General features: G+C 37.6%; 1 protein-coding gene and 1 long non-coding RNA gene across 4 annotated transcripts in view; one reads left to right on the plus strand and one right to left on the minus strand.

Annotated features, from left to right (window-relative positions):
• The window catches only part of LOC118763586, a 198,950-nt gene that overhangs the window by 152,045 nt on the left and 20,181 nt on the right, over positions 1 to 26,724 (plus strand). The window lies entirely within an intron of this gene.
• The window catches only part of LOC115212086, a 51,458-nt gene continuing 44,994 nt past the window's right edge, over positions 20,261 to 26,724 (minus strand). For 2 of the 3 annotated variants that reach the window (XM_029780913.2, XM_036503196.1), the window contains 3 exons: positions 26,414 to 26,494; positions 24,248 to 24,382; positions 21,383 to 23,100 (listed from right to left, as the gene is read on the minus strand). In XM_029780913.2, coding sequence (XP_029636773.1) covers positions 22,172 to 23,100; positions 24,248 to 24,382; positions 26,414 to 26,494 — 1,145 coding nt within the window. In that variant the 3' untranslated portion in view covers positions 21,383 to 22,171. Of the gene's footprint in view, positions 21,348 to 21,382; positions 23,101 to 24,247; positions 24,383 to 26,413; positions 26,495 to 26,724 lie in introns of those variants that run through there. The other variant, XM_036503195.1, reaches the window with a different exon arrangement.

A 26,724-nucleotide genomic window follows, 5' to 3' on the forward strand; every position in this document is an offset into this window, starting at 1 on the left:
AATAAAAATTTCTAGAAAGATTACAAATATATTGGAATTTAATGCGGGGGACAAATTGGTGGTCGCGTATACATACATTCCGACTAGCATCACATATATACCTACAAAACGAAACTTGAAACTGTGTGTATGTGTGCGCGCTCTCCACTTTTTTTGTTTTGTTTTCGAATCATTCCACCAGAAAGGTATTTACTCTTTTACTTGTTTCAGTCATTTGACTGCGGCCATGCTGGAGCACCGCCTTTAGTCGAGCAAATCGACCCCAGGACTTATTCTTTGTAAGCCTAGTACTTATTCTATCGGTCTCTTTTGCCGAATCGCTGGCTGACGGGGACGTAAACACACCAGCATCGGTTGTCAAACGATGTTGGGGGACAAACACAGACACATACACACACATACATATATACGACGGGCTTCTTTCAGTTTCCGTCTACCAGATCCACTCACAAGGCTTTGGTCGGCCCGAAGCTATAGTAGAAGACACTTGCCCAAGGTGCCACGCAGTGGGACTGAACCCAGAACCATGTGGTTGGTAAGCAAGCTACTTACCACACAGCCACTCCTAGATTTGCCATTTTTTTCTTGAAATTATGGGGAAACAAAATTGGAGTGGGAGCTCACTTATGTAGGTATCATTTAATTGTTTCAGTCATTGGACAGCAGCCATACTGGAGCAATGCCTTGAAGGGTTTAGTCAAAGAAATTGACCCCCAAATTTTTTTTTAGCCTGGTACTTATTTTATCGTTCTGTTTTGCCAAACCGCTATGTTACAGGAATGTAACTAACCATCACTGGTTGTCAAGGGGCGGTGGAGGACAATAACACGCACACATAAATAGATACATAGATATACAATAGGAATCTTTCAGTTTCTGTCTACCAGAAGGTTTTGGTCGGCCCAAGGTGCCATGCAGTGGGGCTGAAACCAGAACGATGTTGTTGAGAAGCGAACTTCTTAATCATACTGCCATGCCTGCACCCAGATCCCAACTTTGATCCATATACCTATATACAAAAGTGTTCTTGTCATAATCACCTGGTCTTTTAATCAAAGGACTACATTAGTTTGTGTCCTTCAGGGATCTAATAATTATCTTAACATGGGACGAGGTGGTCAAGCATGACCTTCGTACTCTGAGTCTCACAGAGGCTATGACGAAAGACCAAGACCTCTGGAGATATGCTGTGACTTCAAAGACCCGACAAATGAAGTGAGTTCATGGCTCACAGGACGGCCTGCTGTGCTACCCTTGGATCGTAGAGTGACCCGCTGTTCTTGAGGAGACCTATTGAGTCAAGTACATCAACATCAAAATAAAAATTCAAATGGAAATTGCTGTTAAGACACCCGCTCCGGTGACACATAAAAAGCACCGTCTGAATGTGGCAGATGCCAGCGCCTCCTGACTGACGTCCATGTCGGTGACACGTAAAAGCACCAACCAATTGTGGCCGTTTGCCAGCCTGCTCTGGACCCTGTGCCAGTGGCACGTAAAATCACCCACTACACTCATGGAGTGGTTGGCGTTAGGAAGGGCATCCAGCTGTAGAAACACAGCCAAATCAGACTAGAGCCTGGTAGAGCCTCCATGGCTTCCAGACCCCAGTCGAACCGTACAACCCATGCTAGCGTGGAAAACAGACGTTAAATGATGATGATGATTAGTAAGAATATACAAGAAAATATTTTTAACCCATCAGATATCTAATGTTTAGAACACATTTTGGTTAGTTTTGTTGGGTTGGTGTCATTGCTGTTGTTTGGTCACAGCTCAGCTCTCAGATGGAGCAGGACAAATAAAGATAATACTTCTTCCTGAGTCATATAAACTCCTAGGTTTTTGTGGCATATATATTTCCCCCTGGATGGGACACCAGTCTTTTGCAGGAATACTCACTTTTGCTAGCTGAGTGGACTGGAGCAACGTGATATGATGTGTTTTGCTCAAAAACATAACCTATTGCTCAGTGCAGGAATTGAAACCACAATCTTATGATCAAGAGCCCAACACTAAGCCATGCACCTCTTCAAATAGATCAGAGCTGGTAGAATTGTTAGCACCCTGGGAGAAATGCTTAGCGGTTATTCGTCTGCCGTTATGTTCTGAGTTCAAATTCCGCCGAGGTTGACTTTGCCTTTCATCCTTTCAGGGTCAAGTAAATAAGCACCAGTTACGCACTGGGGTTGATATAATCGACTTAATCCGTTTGTCTGTCCTTGTTTGTCCTCTCTGTGTTTAGCCCCTTGTGGTTAGTAAAGAAATAGGTATTTCGTCTGCCGCTACGTTCTGAGTTCAAATTTTGCTGAGGTCGACTTTGCCTTTCATCCTTTCGGAGTTGATAAATTAAGTACCAGTTACACACTGGGTTTGATATAATCGACTTAATCCATTTGTCTGTCCTTGTTTGTCTCCTCTGTGTGTAGCCTCTTGTGGGCAGTAAAGAAATAAGATAGATCAGACTTATGTATGAGCAAAGGTATTCCAGCCATGACCTTTCCATCATTTTTCCATATATATCTAAGTAGGATTATATTGTTTACTGTTTGGTTCCCATTATGACAATCAGTTGTGAGCAAACCAATAAACAAAGTTTTCAAGCTATGGTCATTGCATCTTTAATCAGTCCATCAAGGACCTTGTTATTCAATGTTGCTTTTACTTTCCAAAGATTGTAGAGTGTGAGTTGAGGGAGAGTTGGCTGCTTTTTAGCAGGTCAAATGATGACTTGGAGGCTCTGTTGTTAATTTCTGTTTCTTTGGTTACCATTTAGATCCAGGTCATGCCTGGATCTTGTAAATCATATCATTGTTCTCTAACTTCTGGATTTGAATGTTATTATACGTTGGAATGTTACTTGTTCCATTCTAACTGTTAATACATTCAAGAGTGCTGAAGCTTGTCACAGCTTTTGTTTCTGCATTGTCTGTGAGAGATATCTTAGCAATCACAGGTCAAATGTGAGTCAGAGCACTATTTTGCAGTATTACTCTTTTACTTGTTTCAGTCATTTGACTGCAGCCATGCTGGAGCACCGCCTTTAATCGACCAACTCAACCCCGGGACTTTTTCTTTTGTAAGCCCAGTACTTATTTTATCGGTCTCTTTTGCCGAACCGCTAAGTGACGGGGACATAAACACACCAGCATCGGTTGTCAAGCAATGCTCGGGGGACAAATACAGACACGCAAACACACACACACATATAGATATACATATATACGATGGGCTTCTTTCAGTTTCCGTCTACCAAATCCACTCACAAGGCTTTGGTCGGCCCGAGGCTATAGCAGAAGACACTTGCCCAAGGTGCCACGCAGTGGGACTGAACCCGGAACCATGTGGTTGGTAAACAAGCTACTTACCACACAGCCACTCCTGCGCCTATATGTAGATGTTAATTTGTTTACATGAAGAGCAAATTCTTTTCAATATTGTGCAGATATTTATGTGAAAAATATAAATGTTGACATCTATTTAAATTGTTTACTGCACCACTCCTGAATCACATGCAAGTGTTTGGGTGTTAATTCACTTTACACATATTTTTTGGTGTGTCAGAATTTTCATTGCCTAACTATGATCTTGTCATTGACACAGTTATTGTCATTTTGATGTCTATGTATAAAATACATATTGTGATTACATTGGCATATGTTGTTTTGTATTGGTCTTGTTTTCTCAGTACAGTTAAGCATGTCACTCTATTATGTGATGAAAGGAGATATTTTTCGATGTCTTATATCTTGTCATGAATTTCAGTGGTACTTGTTTGGGGAACTTCAACTTGCAGACAGTTCTAATTACACAGTACACACACCCAGTAACCTGCATTTACTTGTTTCTTTATTACCCACAAGGGGCTAAGCATAGAGGGAACAAACAAGGACAGACAAAGGGATTAAGTCGATTACATCGACCCCGGTGTTCTCAGTTGGTACTTAATTTATCGACCCCAAAAGGATGAAAGGCAAAGTCGACCTCCGCAGAATTTGAACTCGGGACGTAATGGCAGACGAAACACCTATTTCTTTACTACCCACAAGGGGCTAAACACAGAGGGGACAAACAAGGACATACAAACGGATTAAGTCGATTATATCGACCCCAGTGTGTAACTGGTACTTAATTTATCGACCCTGAAAGGATGAAAGGCAAAGTCGACCTCGGCGGAATTTGAACTCAGAATGTAACGGCAGACGAAATACTGATTCGCACTTCGCCCGGCATGCTTACATTTCTGCCAGCTCGCCGCCTTCTATGCAAATAATTTCCCATGTTTGTCCTTGGGATGAGGATAAGCTAACACAAACAAAATTACAACAATGGATTCAAACAAATTTCAACTTTCTTCTAAATCTGTATTCCAGCTACAACAGTTTCTGTGGTTCAAACATTCTCCATACCTTAAATCAATCCATGTTGGCACTTTCAATGTTCTGGTTGACTTAGCCTAGAAAATTCAGCAATGCTGTGTAGTTTAGCGTCAGGTTGTATAAACCTATAAATGTATTCACAGAAATAATTAAACCAATCAATTTTTGGAAGTATGTAAAGGATTGTTTAATCCTACAGACAGCCCTGATAACAAATAATCAATAGCATTGTTGTTCATTAGCCAGCTGTCTTTTTTTTTTTATTATTATCACTTGAGTGCATCCAAAGAGTCTAACCATTTTTTAAACAGTTGGTTTATTCTGAGGGAAATTTGGCTTTTAATTTTAGCAGCTCAAGTAACTATTTAGAGGTTTTCTCATTAACTCATGTTGTTTAACATAAAAATAACTGCTGAAGATAGATAGGAATTCAAGGTTTTGTAGGCCATTATTAATTATTCTTTCTTTGGATATGTTTGAGGTGGAAAATAGATCAGAGAGATAACTTTTGAATTTCAATTTTTTATTTTATTCACACCCTTGGACAGAGGACAGTTTAATGAATAATAAATTAAATTTAAGGACAGCAACTGAAGGGAAACTTGGAAGGGTCGTGAGTTCAGTACTACCTGTGTATAACTGTACAAAGGATCGTTCAAACTTGGCAGGTCTAGGTAAGAAGATGTTGTTTGTTCCTTCTCAAGCCACGCCTGGCTCATAAGGGCTGGTTTCCTGGTTTCCTTGGTGTATAGGTTCCCCACCTGGACAGAACGCCGGTCTGTCGCAGGTGAGCTGCAAGATGCAGGAGGAAAGAGTGAGAGAAAGTTGTGGCGAAAGAGTCAGTGGAAGTTCGCCATTACCTTCTGCCGGAGCTGCATGGAGCTTAGGTGTTTCGCTCATAAACACACACATCGCCCAGTCTGAGATTCAAACCTGCGATCCTTCGACCGCGAGTCCGCTGCTCTAACCACTAAGCCATGTGCCTCCACCAGGTAAGAAGATGAGGAGAATTTAACAAAGGGAGATAGTGGTGGAGTAAATGTTGTTTATGATATTTAGTATTTCAGAAGATCTGCTTTGCCTAACCCCTTTTTCTTCTACCTTAACCCTCATCGCCAAGCATAAAAAACACCACCACCTTAGGTTTTGTACTCTTGCCTGCTGCATGGCTATGTGACTAGTACTGGTAGAATGAGAAATGCATCCAATACATGTTGTAAAATAGTTGGTGTTAGGAACAGCATCCTGTCATAGACACCATGCCAAAGCAGACACTAAGAAATGATGCAACCTTTGGACCCACTGGATTCTGTCAAACTGCCCACCTGTGTCAGCATGAAACATGGATGTTAAATGATAATAATGATGCTGACAACAATCTCTGAAAATTGTTTTCTGCCTCATCATCATCATTGTTTAACGTCCGTTTTCCGTGCTAGCATGGGTTGGACAGTTCGACCGGGGTCTGGGAAGCCTGGAGGCTGCACCAGGCTCCAGTCTGATCTGGCAGTGTTTCTACAGCTGGATGCCCTTCCTAACATCAACCACTCCGTGAGTGTAGTGGGTGCTTTTTACGTGCCACTGGCACAGAAGCCAGTTAAGGTGGCGCTGGCATCGGCCACATTTGGATGGTGCTTTTTACGTGCCACTGGCACAGGTAAATTTCTGTATTTCTTCTTTTATGGTACAGCAACATCTATATGGTATCAGCCCATAAGACTGCTTCAGTGTACATAATTAACAATCTAGTTCTAGGGTTGACTTGTTTGACTAAGATCCTTCAAGCTGGTGCCCCAGCATGGCCACAATCCAGTCGACTGAAACAAGTAGAAGAAAAGAATGAAAAAGATGTCATAAACTACATTGCTGGTGAGGTCCATTTTGCTTCCTGGAAAAGAAAAGAAAAAACTCTGCATAGGCGCAGGAGTAGCTGTGTGGTAAGTAACCATCTCAAGCAAGTGACAAAAAAAGCAGTGCTTGAATTTGAACAGTGCATAGCAGCCAATCCTGACAGCAAGGTTTTCTGGAAATATGTGCACTCAAAGCAGAGACCTCACTCTCCAGTGGGCCCTCTTCGCAACCCTCACACAAACCAGATCACTGACGACCCCAAGGAATGCGCAGAACTCATTGCCGAGTGCTATGCAAACATATTCACTGTTGAAAGTCAAAATGTACCATCTTCACCATCACTAACAGCAACTCCATAACAACTATGGAATTTACACCTGCAATGCTGCGACATCACCTTCAAAATAAGCGCAACTATGCCTCCCTGGTCTCGATGGAGTTACATACCTGCTTCTCAAACGTGGCAGGCACTTCCTTTTACACCAGCTTTCTATTTTCTTCCAGTACTGTCTCAACAATGGTGCTACTCCGGAGCAGTGGAAAACTGCCAGTGTCATTCCTCTGTTCAAAAAGGGCGACCGCACATCACCTGTCAACTATCGCCCAGTCAGTCTCACTAGCTGTATTGCAAAACTGATGGAATCGTGTGTCAGAGAAACACTCTGGAACTTCTGGAGCTCTCACAGTCTCATCCGACCCTCACAATATGGATTTGTCCCTAACTCCAGCTGCAGTGACCAGCTTGTCAAGTTCCTTGAGGACATTACTCAGATTACTGACAGTGGCTCATGGGTGGATGTTGTCTACCTTGACTTTGCTAAGGCTTTCAACTCTGTGCCACACAAAAGGCTTATGGTGAAACTCTCTGCAATGGGTGTGGGGGATGACCTTTTTAACTGGTTGAAATCCTTCATCCTCAGCCGAAAGGAGGTAGTCACAGTTCTAGGACAGCACTCTACACCATATGAGATGTCATCGGGTGTACCACAGGGATCTGTCCTTGGTCCCCTCTTGTTTGTGGCATACATTAACGACATAGATGCCAATTTAAAGAATGCCACAGTATTGAAATATGCAGACAACATCAAGCTGTACCTTGAAATCAAGAGGACAGATCCTGATGTCTACAACTCTTTCCTGCAATCAGACCTAGACACAATGCAGCAATGGATCACAGACTGGCAACTGAAACTGGCTGTGGACAAGTGTACCACCATGCATTTTGGGAGAAAAAACCCTGCGTCACATACTCCCTCCACAACACTGATATCAAGAAATCCTCTTGCGAGCGTGACCTAGGCATCACTGTCAGCAGTGATTGCTGCGTGGTCAAGCATATCTCTAAGATTGTCAGGAAGGCCGAGGGTGTCTTGGCATCACTCAGCAGGTCTTTTGTTAGCCGCTCTCCAGCCATCTATTTAAAACTGTATACAGCTATGGTACGACCACACTTGGAATTCGCATCATCAGTTTGGAACCCCTATCTTGCACAGAACATTGACCACCTGGAATCTGTCCAGAGACGTGCAACCAAACGCATACCCTCCATCAGACACCTACCATATTCTGAGCGCCTTGTTTCCCTGGGCATGGATTCACTGAAGCTCCGGCGTTTGGCGACGGACTTGTAAACACCCACAAAGTTATCAACCACCTCACCAACAACAACACTGAACACCTTTTTGATCTCCATGTGTCTAACACACGTGGACATGCCTACAAAGTCAGAAAACAATACAGCTCCCATGACTTTCGGAAACATTTTTTCACGCTCAGAGTTGCTGAAGCATGGAATAAACTGCCTGCGTCAGTTGTTGACTGCCATGACACTGCATCTTTTAAGGCCCTCATGCTTTCCGAAATCCGCCGAAACTACACCTGATTATATATACACTTTAGATGAGTTGTAGTGCACCTGAGCACTGTACACAATTATTATTATTATTATTAGCTTGTTTACCAGCCACATGGTTGTGGGTTCAGTCCCACTGCGTGGCACCTTGGGCAAGTGTCTTTTACTATAGCCTTGGGCCGACCAAAGCCTTGTGAATGGATTTGGTAGATGGAAACTGAAAGAAACCTTTCGTATATATGTGTATATATATATATATATATATATAATATATATATATATATATATATATACACATACATATATATGTGTGTGTGTATATGTTTGTGTGTCTGTGTTTGTCCCCCCAACATTGCTTGACAACCGATGCTGGTGTGTTTACGTCTATGTAACTTAGCGGTTCGGCAAAAGAGACCGATAGAATAAGTACTAGGCTTACAAAGAATAAGCCCTGGGGTTGATTTCTTCGACTAAAGGCGGTGCTCCAGCATGGCCACAGCCAAATGACTGAAACAAGTAAAAGAGTAAAAGAGAGGGTATAACACAAGTTTTCAAATAAAGTATTGACAGCCTGAATATTTTTATTCCTACCATGAACAGCAGACAGCAGCCTAGATTGATTTACAATGTGCATTCCAGAAGTTTGGAGACTTTTTTAGCAGTGGCAGTTATAACTGTTCTACATTATTGTAATTTTAGTAAGGGTAAAGACCCCCTTCGGTCATGAATGACCATGGGATTGCACCTAGAAAGTTACCCTCCTAGACACAAGTCTGGGCAAGGTTGTTTATGGAAGACCAGCAGTCGCCCATGCATACCAGCTTCCCCTCTCCACGCCACCAGTGTTATCCAAGGGAAAGGCAAAGGGGCCGATACAGCTTGGCACCTGTGACGTTGCAACTCATTTCTACAGCTGAGTGAACTGGAGCAACGTGAAATAAAGTGCCTTGCTCAAGAACACAACACGCAGCCCGGTCTGGGATTCGAGCTCACAACCTCACGATCGTAAGCTCGACGCTCTAACCACTGAGCCATGCGCCTTCATCAATTTTAGTACATCATGTAATTTTAGTACATCCTTACCATACACATTATAAGCTGACCTATCAACTGTTGTTATTCCAGATTGAAGGAGATGACTGTAACAGCACTTTGAACACACCCTACCTAAACACGACTTGTCACAGCTGACTTGTTTGTCAATTGCTGAGATGTGAAGACAATTTGGAAATCTGCTATGCAATAAAGTTTTGTGTTAAACTGGGCAAAAACACTACGGAAATGTATCAAGTGCTCCAGACTGGTCATGGATTAACTTGTATGAGCTGAGCATCTGTTTTTTGATGGCACAAGAAGTCAGGCAAAGCAAGTCCACCGGGAAGCTTATGACGGTCTCCATTTTCAACAGCAAGGGAATTGTCTACATCCACTGGGTTCCCTCTGGCCAGACGGTCAACGAAGAGTTCTTTGTTGAGCTTTTGAAGAAGTTCAAGAAGAGATTTCAGATCTTTTCGCTTTGACCGGCAGATTTTTTTAATAATTTCTTTGTAACTAAACACTTTTAAACTTCGTATACTGGTAGAATGTGTTTATAAAACATCTTTTTCTCTTGGCTTTCTTGAATTCACCTCAATAGACGTCATTGATTGGTTGAAATTGCCGAAATGCAAGAAATTAAACAACAAATAGCTTACAAACTACAGAATTTTCTCAAGAAAACCAAGAGAAAAAGATGTTTTATAAACACATTCTACCAGTATATGAAGTTTAAAAGTGTTCAGTTACAAAGAAATTATTTTAAAAATCTGCCAGTCAAAGTGAAAAGATCCAAGATTTCATTGCAAAAGGCCAGTGCACCTGTACCAAGACAATACACCAGTCCACAATTCCATCCTGGTAGCCAACTACTTGATACAGACAGACATCAAAACTGTCCTCCACTCTCCCTATAGTCCAGACCTTGCTTCCTGTAACTTTTGGTTGTTCCTCAAGCTGAGGGAGAAGATGAAGAAGGCTGTGACAAGAGACCTGGACACCTTCACTTTGGAGGATTTCCATGGAAGCTTAATGAAGTGGCTCGAGTGCTACAACAAGTGTATTGAAGTCCTAGAATCCTATATTGAAGGAGATTAGAATTTTATACCTTTTAGAAATTAATAGATGTTTCTCCTGAAAAAACCTCAAAACATGTACATTACAGAAGATAATTTTATTATTATTATTATTATTATTATTATTCAGGTCACTGCCTGGAATTGAACTTGGAATCTTGGGGTTAGTAACCTGTGCTCTTAACCACTACGCCAAGTTCTAAATTCATGAGAAGTTTCATAAAAACAGTCTCTGGTTGTTGAACAACAATTTTGAAATTGTTTATATTTCTGGTGCACTTTAGAGAAAATAAATATATTTTGATGCACTTTGGTTATAAAACTAAAAAAAATATTTAGATATTTAACCTAATTTAAACTATAAAAATTATGAATTAATTCTTTATTCAATAAATAATTCATAGTTTTTGAAGACTATATATTTAGAATTTCCTTTTATATTTTTCACACTTATAGATATAAATTTATATTTGAAGAACACCAAACTACATCTCATGGTATACAACGTGTAATGAAATTTGGCAACTATTTATCTTCATGAAGGGGTAAAGAGTAAGGACCCCCTTTTGGTCATGAATAACCATGGGATTGCACCTAGAAAGTTACCTTCAGAGGCACAAGTCCAGGTAAAGTTGTTTATGGAGGACCAGCAATTGCCCATGCATACCAGCCTCCCTTCACACCACCGGTGTTATCCAAGGGATGAAAATTCATGGAGGGATTTGCAAAAAATGTAAAACTGGTGAAATGGTGTCGGCTGCATGAGAGTCCACCTACCATGATGGAATATGAGAGACTAAAAAGAAAAATTCGATTGTAATTTTTATGATATTCATTTATGAAAAAGGGAAAAATTGTCGAAATGTAACCACTCGACTTTGGAGGTCGGGTGGGCATTGTGCCTCATTTATATTTTTTAATATTTTCATCGTTACCAAAGTCGCCTTACTGGCACTTGAGCTGGTGGCATGCGTAAAAGGATTCGAGCAAGGTCATTGCCAGTACTGCCTGACTAGCCCCCGTACCGGTGGCATGTAAAAAGAACCCACCACACTCTCGGAGTGGTTGGCGTTAGGAAGGGCATCCAGCTGTAGAAACCCTGGTGCGGCTGTCTGGTTCGCCAGCCCTCAGTCAAAATCGTCCAACCCATGCTAGCATGGAAAGCGGAAATTAAACGATGATGAACGATGATGAATATTTTCCTTTGCTTCTTTTATTTTTTCGTCTTTATTAATCTTCTTTTCGTATTTTAAGTTCCCCGATTTTATGTTTGTCACGTTTTGTATTGTCCTATTCTGTGTATAGCCCTTTGTGGGTAATAAAAAATTCAATGTCATGCAAGGGAGAGGCAAAGGGGCCAACACAGCTTGGCCCCAGTGGCATTGCAGCTCATTTCTACAGCTGAGTGAACTGGAATAAGGTGAAATAAAGTGTCTTGCTCAGGACGATTCCCAGACCGGGCGTTGTGAGTGTTTATTGAGCGAAAACACCTAAAAGCTCCACGAGGCTCCGGCAGGGATGGTGGTGATCCCTGCTGTACTCTTTCACCACAACTTTCTCTCACTCTTACTTCCTGTTTCTGTTGTACCTGTATTTCAAGGGGCCGGCTTTGTCACTCTCTGTGTCACGCTGAATATCCCAGAGAACTACGTTAAGGGTACACGTGTCTGTGGAGTGCTCAGCCACTTACACGTTAATTTCACGAGCAGGCTGTTCCGTTGATCGGATCAACCGGAACCCTCGTCGTCGTAACCGACGGAGTGCTTCCCTTGCTCAGGAACACAAGATACAGCCCAGTCTGGGAATCAAACTCACTACCTTACGATTATGAGCCTGATGTTCTAACCACTGAGCCATCACAATTAGTAGCTTAATTGGCTTAGTTGTTAGAGCGTTGGAGTCACAATCTTGAGCAAAACACTTTATTTCATGCTGCTCCCTTCCAATCTGCTACTAAAAATGAGTAATCTTGTGATGGACTGCCAGAGAAACAGGAAACTGGACCCATGGTCCTTACAGAGTAATGTGGACTAACCATTATCACTAACCATTAAGGGGGTCCATTGACAAAGTCATTAGAGTGTAAAAGAGAATTCCTTGCGATATTTTCTGTTTCTATATGCTCTGAATTCATATACTGCTGAGACCAGTTTTGCCTTTCACCCTTTATCAGAGTTGATAAATAAAAAGTTGGAAATCCAGGTCATTCCTCTCTCTTTCCCTCTCTCTCAAACCTGAGGTGGTGGGGGTTAGTCAATTCATTCAACCCTATCTCTCTTCCAAATTCCACAGTGATCTCTAGAAGGAAGTAATGATGTGCGTGTGTGTTTATTGAGCGAAAACACCTAAAAGCTCCACAAGGCTCCGGCAGGGGGTGGTGATCCCTGCTGTACTCTTTCACCACTCTTTCTTCTGTTGGCTTGCTCGCTTAGCCAGCGGGGTGGCGTCATTCAAAGGCTAAAACAATGCGAACGCATTGTAACCAGCGATGTGTAACAACATCTGATGGTCTGGTCGGTCACGTGATCACGTGATATATATATTTATATACCCATATATATTTCTCTATGTATAGAAGTACATGTGTGAATATATCATCATCATCATCATCATCATTGTTTAACGTCTGCTTTCCATGCTAGCATGGGTTAGACCCACACACACACATATATATACATAGATATAAAAGCACAGTCACAAATAATGATTATTAATCATGACAATTGTTTCGACACATCTAGCATCGATTTCTCATGAGGAATCAATGCTAGATGTGTCGAAACAATTGTATAAATTCTCGTATATTCCATCTTCTGTCTTTCGTTTGCCACACACACACATATATATATATATATATATATATATATATATATATATATAAATGAAAGAATGGAGTCGAACGAAGATGTTAACAAAATTCCTTTACTCTCGACATATGTTTCGAAGACAACATGTTTTCATTCCAAATTTTCCATACTGACGATAAACATAGGATAATTCATTCACCTATATATATATATATATATGTATATGTATATATATATATATATATATATATATATATATATATATATATATATAATAAATATAAGAGAGTGGTCACTATATTGCTCACTCTAGCACCAGTTAATCCAAAAGGTTTCAACCACGAAAATACATGATTCCCATGAAAGCCAGTACGACTGTTAGCTCACACGGACAGGGCAAGTAAAAAATAACAAAAATACAGATTATTTTGGGACAATTGTTTCGCTATTAATGAATTAAATGTAATATTACTTACAAAAAAATCCATTTGTAGCTCGTCAGCCAAGACTATCTGGATGAAATCCACTCAATCACACGCCAGATTTTACCATAACGATAAATACGCGTGTGGTTCAATTGATTACATCCGACGTTATAATTCAAATGCCCCAGCCAACAGCGCGCCAAACTTTCACGGAAAACAAATACAGCATTTAGAAATAAATGCAGCATAATTATAATTAATTAATAAGGGTGAGAGAATTAGATACTAATTTAATAGTATATTTATTCAACACCAAGTGGCCTAGTGCTACGAGAAACCTGGATTATTATAATATTTTATAACATATTACAATATTTTTACAAAATAAATATAAGAGAGTGGTCACTATATTGCTCACTCTAGCACCAGTTAATCCAAAAGGTTTCAACCACGAAAATACATGATTCCCATGAAAGCCAGTACGACTGTTAGCTCACACGGACAGGGCAAGTAAAAAATAACAAAAATACAGATTATTTTGGGACAATTGTTTCGCTATTAATGAATTAAATGTAATATTACTTACAAAAAAATCCATTTGTAGCTCGTCAGCCAAGACTATCTGGATGAAATCCACTCAATCACACGCCAGATTTTACCATAACGATAAATACGCGTGTGGTTCAATTGATTACATCCGACGTTATAATTCAAATGCCCCAACCAACAGCGCGCCAAACTTTCACGGAAAACAAATACAGCATTTAGAAATAAATGCAGCATAATTATAATTAATTAATAAGGGTGAGAGAATTAGATACTAATTTAATAGTATATTATTCAACACCAAGTGGCCTAGTGCTACGAGAAACCTGGATTATTATAATATTTTATAACATATTACAATATTTTTACAAAATAAATATAAGAGAGTGGTCACTATATTGCTCACTCTAGCACCAGTTAATCCAAAAGGTTTCAACCACGAAAATACATGATTCCCATGAAAGCCAGTACGACTGTTAGCTCACACGGACAGGGCAAGTAAAAAATAACAAAAATACAGATTATTTTGGGACAATTGTTTCGCTATTAATGAATTAAATGTAATATTACTTACAAAAAAATCCATTTGTAGCTCGTCAGCCAAGACTATCTGGATGAAATCCACTCAATCACACGCCAGATTTTACCATAACGATAAATACGCGTGTGGTTCAATTGATTACATCCGACGTTATAATTCAAATGCCCCAACCAACAGCGCGCCAAACTTTCACGGAAAACAAATACAGCATTTAGAAATAAATGCAGCATAATTATAATTAATTAATAAGGGTGAGAGAATTAGATACTAATTTAATAGTATATTTATTCAACACCAAGTGGCCTAGTGCTACGAGAAACCTGGATTATTATAATATTTTATAACATATTACAATATTTTTACAAAATAAATATAAGAGAGTGGTCACTATATTGCTCACTCTAGCACCAGTTAATCCAAAAGGTTTCAACCACGAATTATAACGTCGGATGTAATCAATTGAACCACACGCGTATTTATCGTTATGGTAAAATCTGGCGTGTGATTGAGTGGATTTCATCCAGATAGTCTTGGCTGACGAGCTACAAATGGATTTTTTTGTAAGTAATATTACATTTAATTCATTAATAGCGAAACAATTGTCCCAAAATAATCTGTATTTTTGTTATTTTTTACTTGCCCTGTCCGTGTGAGCTAACAGTCGTACTGGCTTTCATGGGAATCATGTATTTTCGTGGTTGAAACCTTTTGGATTAACTGGTGCTAGAGTGAGCAATATAGTGACCACTCTCTTATATTTATTTTGTAAAAATATTGTAATATGTTATAAAATATTATAATAATCCAGGTTTCTCGTAGCACTAGGCCACTTGGTGTTGAATAAATATACTATAAATTAGTATCTAATTCTCTCACCTTATTAATTAATTATAATTATGCTGCATTTATTTCTAAATGCTGTATTTGTTTTCCGTGAAAGTTTGGCGCGCTGTTGGTTGGGGCATTTGAATTTTAACGTCGGATGTAATCAATTGAACCACACGCGTATTTATCGTTATGGTAAAATCTGGCGTGTGATTGAGTGGATTTCATCCAGATAGTCTTGGTTGACGAGCTACAAATGGATTTTTTTGTAAGTAATATTACATTTAATTCATTAATAGCGAAACAATTGTCCCAAAATAATCTGTATTTTTGTTATTTTTTACTTGCCCTGTCCGTGTGAGCTAACAGTCGTACTGGCTTTCATGGGAATCATGTATTTTCGTGGTTGAAACCTTTTGGATTAACTGGTGCTAGAGTGAGCAATATAGTGACCACTCTCTTATATTTATTTTGTAAAAATATTGTAATATGTTATAAAATATTATAATAATCCAGGTTTCTCGTAGCACTAGGCCACTTGGTGTTGAATAAATATACTATTAAATTAGTATCTAATTCTCTCACCCTTATTAATTAATTATAATTATGCTGCATTTATTTCTAAATGCTGTATTTGTTTTCCGTGAAAGTTTGGCGCGCTGTTGGTTGGGGCATTTGAATTATAACGTCGGATGTAATCAATTGAACCACACGCGTATTTATCGTTATGGTAAAATCTGGCGTGTGATTGAGTGGATTTCATCCAGATAGTCTTGGCTGACGAGCTACAAATGGATTTTTTTGTAAGTAATATTACATTTAATTCATTAATAGCGAAACAATTGTCCCAAAATAATCTGTATTTTTGTTATTTTTTACTTGCCCTGTCCGTGTGAGCTAACAGTCGTACTGGCTCTCATGGGAATCATGTATTTTCGTGGTTGAAACCTTTTGGATTAACTGGTGCTAGAGTGAGCAATATAGTGACCACTCTCTTATATTATTTTGTAAAAATATTGTAATATGTTATAAAATATTATAATAATCCAGGTTTCTCGTAGCACTAGGCCACTTGGTGTTGAATAAATATACTATTAAATTAGTATCTAATTCTCTCACCCTTATTAATTAATTATAATTATGCTGCATTTATTTCTAAATGCTGTATTTGTTTTCCGTGAAAGTTTGGCGCGCTGTTGGTTGGGGCATTTGAATTATAACGTCGGATGTAATCAATTGAACCACACGCGTATTTATCGTTATGGTAAAATCTGGCGTGTGATTGAGTGGATTTCATCCAGATAGTCTTGGCTGACGAGCTACAAATGGATTTTTTTGTAAGTAATATTACATTTAATTCATTAATAGCGAAACAATTGTCCCAAAATAATCTGTATTTTTGTTATTTTTTACTTGCCCTGTCCGTGTGAGCTAACAGTCGTACTGGCTTTCATGGGAATCATGTATTTTCGTGGTTGAAACCTTTTGGATTAACTGGTGCTAGAGTGAGCAATATAGTGACCACTCTCTTATATTTATTTTGTAAAAATATTGTAATATGTTATAAAATATTATAATAATCCAGGTTTCTCGTAGCACTAGGCCACTTGGTGTTGAATAAATATACTATTAAATTAGTATCTAATTCTCTCACCCTTATTAATTAATTATAATTATGCTGCATTTATTTCTAAATGCTGTATTTGTTTTCCGTGAAAGTTTGGCGCGCTGTTGGTTGGGGCATTTGAATTATAACGTCGGATGTAATCAATTGAACCACACGCGTATTTATCGTTATGGTAAAATCTGGCGTGTGATTGAGTGGATTTCATCCAGATAGTCTTGGCTGACGAGCTACAAATGGATTTTTTTGTAAGTAATATTACATTTAATTCATTAATAGCGAAACAATTGTCCCAAAATAATCTGTATTTTTGTTATTTTTTACTTGCCCTGTCCGTGTGAGCTAACAGTCGTACTGGCTCTCATGGGAATCATGTATTTTCGTGGTTGAAACCTTTTGGATTAACTGGTGCTAGAGTGAGCAATATAGTGACCACTCTCTTATATTTATTTTGTAAAAATATTGTAATATGTTATAAAATATTATAATAATCCAGGTTTCTCGTAGCACTAGGCCACTTGGTGTTGAATAAATATACTATTAAATTAGTATCTAATTCTCTCACCCTTATTAATTAATTATATATATATATATATATATATGTATATATATATGTATATATATATATATAAGCTTTTTTGAAAAAGAAATTTTTAAAAGTCTATTTTCAAAAAACATCCTGGTGCTGCTCTTTGGCTTACCAGTTCCAGTCAAACCGTCTAACCCATGCCAGGATGGAAAGCGGACGTTAAATGATGTTGATAATGATGAAAACAATATGTGCATTCCCAAATTAAAGAAGTTAAAGAGACAGATGCAGCTAATGTTTCGTGGGATTATCTGTAAATTAACATTTGTTGGAAAATCATAGTTTTAGAAAGAAATAACGGAATTTAACATTTTGGCGTCGATTCAATCAATTCAGTCTCCAAAAAGTTACCGCAAAAAAAAAAAAAAAATCTTGTGAAAGGTATCATCTCCCTTGAATCTAAAAATAGAGTTATTTCCCTTGGTTTATAAATTTACGAAGCTTTTTCATATATTTAATTTTTTTTTTATATAAATGTAATTTTAAAGTTATCATTTATAAATAATGGTAAACTTTATCTTTAAAGCCAGCCTCTGAAAATGTTTATTTATTATTTATTAAATAGGAACGTTGGTAATTTCGTTCTTGTATTTGTTTTTTCTGGATCCTTGATGTAAAAATCTTCTGTTGAAACACGTTTTTTGCACCATGGGAGGGTCATTTTGTCAATAAAAACATGCACTGATTATGTTTCACTGACTTTTATTATTATCAGCGACCTAAGGCGGTGAGCTGGCCGAGCTAAATGCTTAGCAGCATTTCGTCTGTCTTTACATTCTGAGTTCAATTCCCACTGAGGTCAACTTTGACTTTCATCCTTTGGGGTTGATAAAAGAAGTCCCAGTTGAACACTAGGGTTACTATAATAGATAAGTTCCCTTTCCCTAAACTGATCATGTAACAGATAGAGGGAAACCAAATATGATTAAAATAGAGACCCCACCCCAAAAAATAAAAAATACTGATAATGTCGGATCAAAGGTTTTGCTACAGAAATATGGTAGTGGTATAATGAAAAGAAACTGGGCTATAGAACTGAGACATGAGTCATGCAGCACCAACAATGAAACACACCACATCAGTTGGTCAAGGGACTAAGAGACATTGGAACTGAGATCTAGTTTTCACTGTTTATTTATTCTGCAAGAATTTTTTCCAAAGTGCTTGAGAGCTGAAGAGACTTGATATCACTAAATTTTAACATCTCAAGTTAGTAAACATGATCGACAAGGAACTTTGAAAATGATGATGATGATGATGACGACAATGATAACAACAATGATGATGATGACAATGATAACTACAATGATGATGACGATGACAACGACAACAATAATGGCAACAATGACAATAATGATGATGATGATGATGATGATAATGATGACAATGATGAGGATACTGGTGGTGATAGTATTGACAATAGCAATAATGATGATAAAGTCAGTGGTGGTGATGGCAATGATGATGATGATGATGATGATGATGATGATGATGATGGTGATAGATGATGGCAATGATGATGATGATGATGATGATGATGGTTGCTGTAAACTATTGGTTTATTTATTTATAATAAGCATGTATAAGTTAATGTATAATAAATTAATTTAATAAGCTTTACTGTGTATTCATCCCATTGTGACAATATCTAAATATACAGACAAGACCAGAATTTAGAGGAGAGGTTCAGTACTCGATTAGTGTTTTATTTTATCAACTCTGGAGGGACAAAAGGTAGAATTTGAACACAGAATATTAAAAGACATAACTAATTACCTAGTGACGATTTGTCAAACATTCTAGAAATTCAGCCTCCCCACCACCCTCATTAATTTTATTATGATACCATAAATTTGGCACTGTGATGGAAGCAATTATAAGTGAAATAAAAGTAATGTCTAAAAAAGGATAAACATTGTTTTATACATGATCACTTTTCAAAAATATTATTATGTTTATAATTTCTTTTGCCTTGGTACAAATGCAAGTGTTTTAATGTGTTAGGTTGTTCAGAAAATAATGGCTGATTTTAAAAATAAGCCTACATTCTTGAAAAACTGGACTTAGACAAAGGTTTAATTATTCAAAATATGATCCATGAACAGTTATGTATTTCTCCCATTGGTTAAAAAGGTCATTTATGCTGCTTCAATAAAAATCCAAAGGTTTTGATGCCAAGAAATTCTTGAATTCAGTTTGACCTTTGTTTTGGAACGGAAAGTCTTTTGCTTTAAAAAAGTGTCTAGATGCTTAAAAATGTGAGAGTTGGTGGACGAAAGAATTGGGAGAATATGGAAGATGTGGTAAAGCCTCTTATCACAAGTCTGTGAGCTTCTGCAGGTCATCCTGGAAACTTGTAGTCGAGTGTTGTTGTGGAGCAGAATCGGGCCTCATCAAAGGCAGCAAGCTGGCAGAAACGTTAGCACGCCACATGAAATGCTTAGCGATATTTCGTCTGCCATTACGTTCTGAGTTCAAATTCCGCCGAGGTTGACTTTACCTTTCATCCTTTTGGGGCCAATAAATTAAGTGCCAGTTATGCACTGGGGTCGATGTAATTGACTTAATCTCTTTGTCTGTCCTTGTTTGTCCTCTCTGTGTTTAGCCCTTTGTGGGTAGTAAAGAAATAGGTATTTCATCTGCTGCTACATTCTGAGTTCAAATTCCACTGAGGTCAACTTTGCCTTTCATCCTCTCGGGGTCGATGATTAAGTACCAACTGAGAACACGGGGGTCGATGTAATCAACTTAATCCGTTTGTCTGTCCTTGTTTGTCCCCTCTATGTTAAGCCCCTTGTGGGCAATAAAGAAATAAGAATTGGGCCACATCGATTAATAAGTGCAGGTCTCATTTTGCTCAAGTGAACACGCACTTCTTCCAGTTGCTTACAAGTAAACTTCTGATGTAATGTTCTGGTTAGGTTCCAGAAAGCTGTATTGTTTTCAAATGCTCATCGTCATGGGTGGATGAATGTTCTCTACCTTCTTGTAAGAATGTTGAATTGGATGCTTTATAGTATTTGTTTCAGCTCTTGATATTCTGAGTTCAAATCTCACCATGATCTACTTGAGTAGTAGACTTAATCTATCACCTAGTTTAACACCAATACCCGGTACCCTTGGTGCCATTAGCAGAATATACACCATTGCAAGCATTTGTGCCAAATATCCAGTTTGAAGATAACTCCCTGCCTCCCTCCCAGCAGTCCAGGATGCCCCTGTGAAGGGCCATGTGCAGTACCTTCCTCTTGATTTAAATATGAAGAAGGGAAAAAAAATAATAACTTTATCATTTTATTCTATTTTAGCTGAAGAACAAGAACCTGAAATGTTAGACTATCTAGTTTTCATGGCAACATTATCTAGACCCTGCAATTTTAATCTTCATTTTAACTATTATACTTATGTTAATTCCAATTCCACATCTACAAAGCTTTTGGTTCCATCAGAGATTGTACAGTTATTTAATTCCAAGTATTGTCAACATGGTCCTCCTCATGTTTTGGACATATTTACATTTTAATGACATTTAACTGAAAGATATCAAATGTTATTGTAATTAATTTTCTTGAGAAATACAGATATTTTGTTACTGTTTTAGTGTCTGAAATATTATCTGAATATGTATATGGATCCAGAAACAAAATTATTTGACTGGAAATCTAAATTCACACTACTTTCCCAGGAATAATTATTTTTAATCTGTTATTTTTGAAGCCTTGTCAAAACTGAAGTTAGACAAAGTATCGTTAATTTCAGATTTGGGGAACATGTCAGTGTACCAATTAGGAAACATCCTTTGTTTATAGTCTTGAGAAACTATATTGTATTTCTCGACTTTCTTTCCAGTTCATTTGGAATTTTATATAGTATCTACTTGGTTGTATTGCAGACTGTTGGTCATTTATGTCACACAAGAGATTTTCAATTTGATTCAAGTCCAGACTATTATTATTTCCCAAAACATTTGGCCTGTATAAGTAATAGATATTGCTTTGGAAATCAGAGCACAGCTCGGATTTCCATCTGTGTTGCATCTGCTTTGATTGCTCAGCACTTATCATATATATACAACAGTCATCATCCATGGACATCACTTGCCCAGACAAGTGCAATATTCTCCCTTGCACACCACGTCTGATTCCTTTTATATTTGACTTTTCTTCCAGTTCATTTATATTGTGTTAATTGTACACACTAACATCACGCATCCAGTTGAACATGTTTGCTGCATGTCTTTCCAGTCCTCACAAAAATCTCTGCATTTAAGGCTCATGTTTTATCACCATGCATAAACATCATACAATCTGTCCTTCATTCTGAAAAAAGAAACCCTTCTTTTATCTGTAGAAGTAGTAGCTCCCTGAAATTTCTTCACCTCATCCTTACTCACCTCCATGCATTTGGTATACCCACTTCCACTCCTAATTCGGTTACCTAGATAAAAGAAGCTATTAACAATTATTAGGGAGCTGTCTGAGCATTTCTAGTACAAAAATACTCATAATGTTTACCATGCCCATGTAATAGGTTCTCTTAAATGCCACTCTCATATGAATTGTAACATCAAGCTTGTAATCTGGCTTGTGTCCTCTGAAATATTTGACCAGCAAATTATCCACTAACACTCAATTGTACTTTGTACATTTCTGTCATTTCTTTCATTAATCCTCTCCAAGAAAGCAGATAACTGATCATTCCCCACTTCTGAAACAGTATGGCTTACGCTGTCACTTCCGTTCAGTCTAGAGTTTGTAAATGTATTGTTTTTATATACTTCAAATGACATACAGTCAGAAACTTTTGAATTCTTGTCAAAATTGAAATTAGACAAAGTATCATTAATTTCAAATTTGGGGAACATGTCAGTGTACCAATTGGGAAACATCCTTTGTTTATAGTCTCGAGAAACTAAAGCATCATTTAAATTTTGTATTTCTCGACTTTCTTTCCAGTTCATTTGGAATTTTACATGGGATCTACTTGGCTGTATTTCAGACTGTTGGTCATTTATGTCACACAAGAGATTTTCAATTTGATTCAAGTCCAGACTATTATTATTTGCCAATACATTTGGCCTGTATAAGTAATACATATTTTCTTGGGAATCTGAGCATAACTGAGAATTTTCAAAATTACTCAGATCTTCAAATGTTACATGAAAAATGTTCTTTGATTGATTTATATTATCTGTGCAGAATTTAACAAGCTCAATTGTAAAATCAGCCATTTCTTGACCAATTCCATTTTTCCCCTCATTCTGGCAGTGATAATACAGACCATCTGAATGAACAATAATGAAGGTGTTGAAATAGTCATAAACATGTTGAATTTGTTTCTTAAGCAATTTGTTTCTTTTTAATTTCATTTTGTGGGAACTTCTTACATGTAAACTTGTATAACTGTTTAGCATTATAGTTAGTTCTTTGACGGCAGCACAGTGCTCCATGGGGTGAGGGAAACATATAACCAAGCCTTGTTGCTGAGCTGTGTCCTGGTTTACGTTGGTGCACTGTAAATATTTCAAACATTTTCTTCTTTGAAGTATCACTGTAAATCAGACAGATTAGAAAATTTACGTTTCAATATGAGAAGAAAAGAAAAGAAAAAAAGCATAAAACAAGAAACAGAAATGTAATACATTGACAATAAGTGATAACAAATTTTTTTACCACATGTCATCATCATCATCATCATCATCATTTAATGTCCGCTTTCCATGCTAGCATGGGTGTTTATGTTTAGTTGTGTTCTGAAGACAAGTATGATTACAAACTAAACATTAAGTGCTTAATCTTAGCATACAACAGTTGAAACAAAACAATGAAAATTCTAAGCATATTTGAATCTTGTGAATATTATAATAATAATAATAATAATAATAATAATGAAATTATTGTATACAGTGTCAAAAGTGCGTATAGAGCATATGCAGTAATGTACAAATGTCTGGAAAGCGAACAGTGTATGGGTCAGATACATGCTTGCATGTGTATGGAGGGGAGAAAATCAGGTGTAGTGTTGGCGAATCTCAGGAAGCATGGTAGTTTTGAAGGATGCAGTGCTCCGACAACTAACAACAGAAGCCGGCAGTTTGTTCCATGCTTCAACAACTCATAGTGTGAAAAAATGTTTCCGAAAGTCATGGGAGCTGTGCTGTTTTCTGACTTTGTAAACATGTCCTCGGGTGTTAGACAGGTGGAGTTTGAAAAGGTGCTCAGAGTTATGTGGGAAATAGTTTTTAATGATGGAACTCAAAGTAGATAAAGCTATAAATAATAGCATGTAAATACTGGGTTTAAAAAATTCCTTGGATAACCGTGTGACAGTCTTTGACTTTTCCAAAGGGTTTTACTTAACCTAACATTTCCATGTTATACTTTCTAGCTTTATCATGGTTTATATAAAAATGTGTAAATGTTGGGTTAAAACAAAAAAGAACAACATTTACACATTATTATTCATAGGGCCTTTATCAAAGCAGTGGACTGACCAAATTGTTAGTTTGCTGAACAAAAAGTGCTCAGCAGCAATTCTTTGAATTGAATAATAAACGGAAAATTCACATTCAGACTTATTAATCCTCTATCAATTCTGTGTTTGTTCTACTTTAAACACATTCACACAGAAACTGAAACAGCTTCTAAATTTATAAAAATTATAAATTATAATCATCACATTTCAAAGATATACTTACTAAATAAGCAGATAATTAAAGATAAAATCAAAACAAGGATCAAAATCCAAATAGCTGAGCCCTGACTACTGCCTTTCAGGGGCTGGATGCGTGTTGTGGAAAAATAAGGTTGACTGGTTGTATTAATAAAACTCACTAAAATATACCAAAAGAAAAAATATCAATTCAACATATCAAATATCAGCAGGGTGGGTCAAAATTCATGCACCAAAACATTTGAGATTTTATTTATATCATGTCATTATTATCATTATTTCATTTTACTCATCATGTACAAGAACACGTGTATTCATCATCATTGTATTTATCTTTGAAAAATTGAAGCATGTTTTTGACAATTCCAGAGTGTGTTGACTTTTGGCCCACCCTGTATAAGTAACTTATTGGTGTAGAAGGAAAGAGATAGGGTCACTGCAACACATTTAGGCACCCAGGATCCTTTAAAATAATAATAATAATGAAACTATTGTATACAGTGCTCAGGTGCACCACAACTTGTCAGAAAGTGCATATAAAGCATATGCAGTAATGTACAAATGTCTGGAAAGTGAACAGTGTATGAGTCAGATACAAGCTTGCATGTGTATGGAGGGGGGGGGGGAATCAGGTGTAGTGTTGGCGAATCTCAGGAAGCATGGAAGTTTTGAAGGATGCAGTGCTCCAATAACTAACAACTGATGCTGGCAGTTTGTTCCATGCTTCAGCAACTCTTGGCATGATTTTATCTCTTACTTGTTTCAATCATGAGACTGTGGCCATTTTGGGGCACCACCTTGAAGAATTTAAGATGAGCAAATCAACCCCACTTATTCTATTAGTTCCTTTTGCTGAACCACTAAGTCACAGGTATGTAAACACACCAGCACCAGTTGTCAGGTGGTGGTCTCTCTCTCACACACACACACACACACACACACACACACAACACACACACATGACGAGCTTCTTTCAGTTCTCTTCTACCAAATCCATTCACAAGGCTTTGGTTGGCTCAAAGCTATAGTAGAAGGCACTCGCCCAAGGTGCCACACAGTTGATTGAACCCAGAACCATGTGACTGGGAAGCAAGCTTCTTACCACACAACCATGTTTGTGCCTATCTAAAATAAAAAGAAGATGAAGAAAAATGTGATGCGGTTGATTGGCCTGAAGTCACACACTAATACATTCCAAGCTCTGGCTTACAGACATACTGTTTCCGTTTTTTATTTTTTCAACTATTACAACAACAACCTCTTTTCCTCAGAGTTGGCTGGTTTCATTCTACTCAGGACTCACTCATCTTTCTTCCTCTCACCTCCCATATTGTGTCCATCACCTTAAGCCCTGCACCCTGATACCCACTCCCTAAATGTTGGTTCTCTAAAATGCTCATTTTACTTACAGCTGTCCACTTGTAACTATTTAAGTCTTACTGGTCTCAGAGGGTCTTCCTAAAAATATGGACATAGTGCTTTGTTTCTGGTCAAAGAAGTGAGAAGAAAAATTCTTGTGAGTGAATAAGGTGACATAAACTATATCGAAACCTGTTAGAAGAATTGTACCCATAATCCATAGAGCCAACCTGGTACCATTATAAGTTGCATTAATTCTGCCTAGGGAATATTTTAAGAGTGAAAATGCTTATGGATCACTCTTCCACTTACATTGTGACATCTGATGGATTGTACCTTAATGTAAAGGCCTATTCTTGTCCCACAAGTCAACTTGAGAATTACATTAAAGTTACCAATGTCTGTCAAGTACTCAACCAGTTCGACTGTTCTGCAGACACAGAATTATTCTAACTGGTTGGGGTAGTCCCATTTTTCAAAGAACTAGAATATTTGTTTCAAATTTTGTCACAAAGATAGCTATTTCAGGGGATGGGGCAAGCCAATTACACCGACCCCAGTGCTTAACTGGTACTTATTTTATCAATTCAAAAGGATGAAAGGCAAAGTCAATCTCAGCAGAATTTGAACTCAGAACACAAAGACAGACAAAATTCCACAAAGCATTTTCTCCAGCAAAATTCTGTTAGCTTGCCGCTTAAAAGAACTGGAATACTAATTGTTAAAACTAAAAACAAATCCATTTATTTTGCTTCAGTTTCTTTAATAAAACGAAAGTAACAGAATTGAAATTTAAATTTTCAGTAATCAAAATTTAAGTGGCTTTTCTCACCTGGTGCCAGTGTAGTTATCTGTTCAAAATCTCCACACAAGTTTTGTTTTGCTTGAAGCTCCAAAGAAGTGTTCCAGTTACCTTGACACAAAAGTCGACATATTAATTAGCCATGAAAGTAGAACTGCATTTGAAAATTAAATTCTTACCCTGTTCCCAAGAGAAATATTTTCAGTATAAAATAGAGTTGAAATACTGCATAAAACTTAATATTGAATCAGTGTTTTTAGTTGTAAAGATAGATGAGATATCATGATAAAACTTTAAAAGATATTGATTCCTTTTGTTTATTGCTAGAAGTTAGAATCTAC

The sequence above is a fragment of the Octopus sinensis genome, linkage group LG5 (genome assembly GCF_006345805.1).
Source record: "Octopus sinensis linkage group LG5, ASM634580v1, whole genome shotgun sequence".
Lineage (NCBI taxonomy): Eukaryota > Metazoa > Mollusca > Cephalopoda > Octopoda > Octopodidae > Octopus > Octopus sinensis.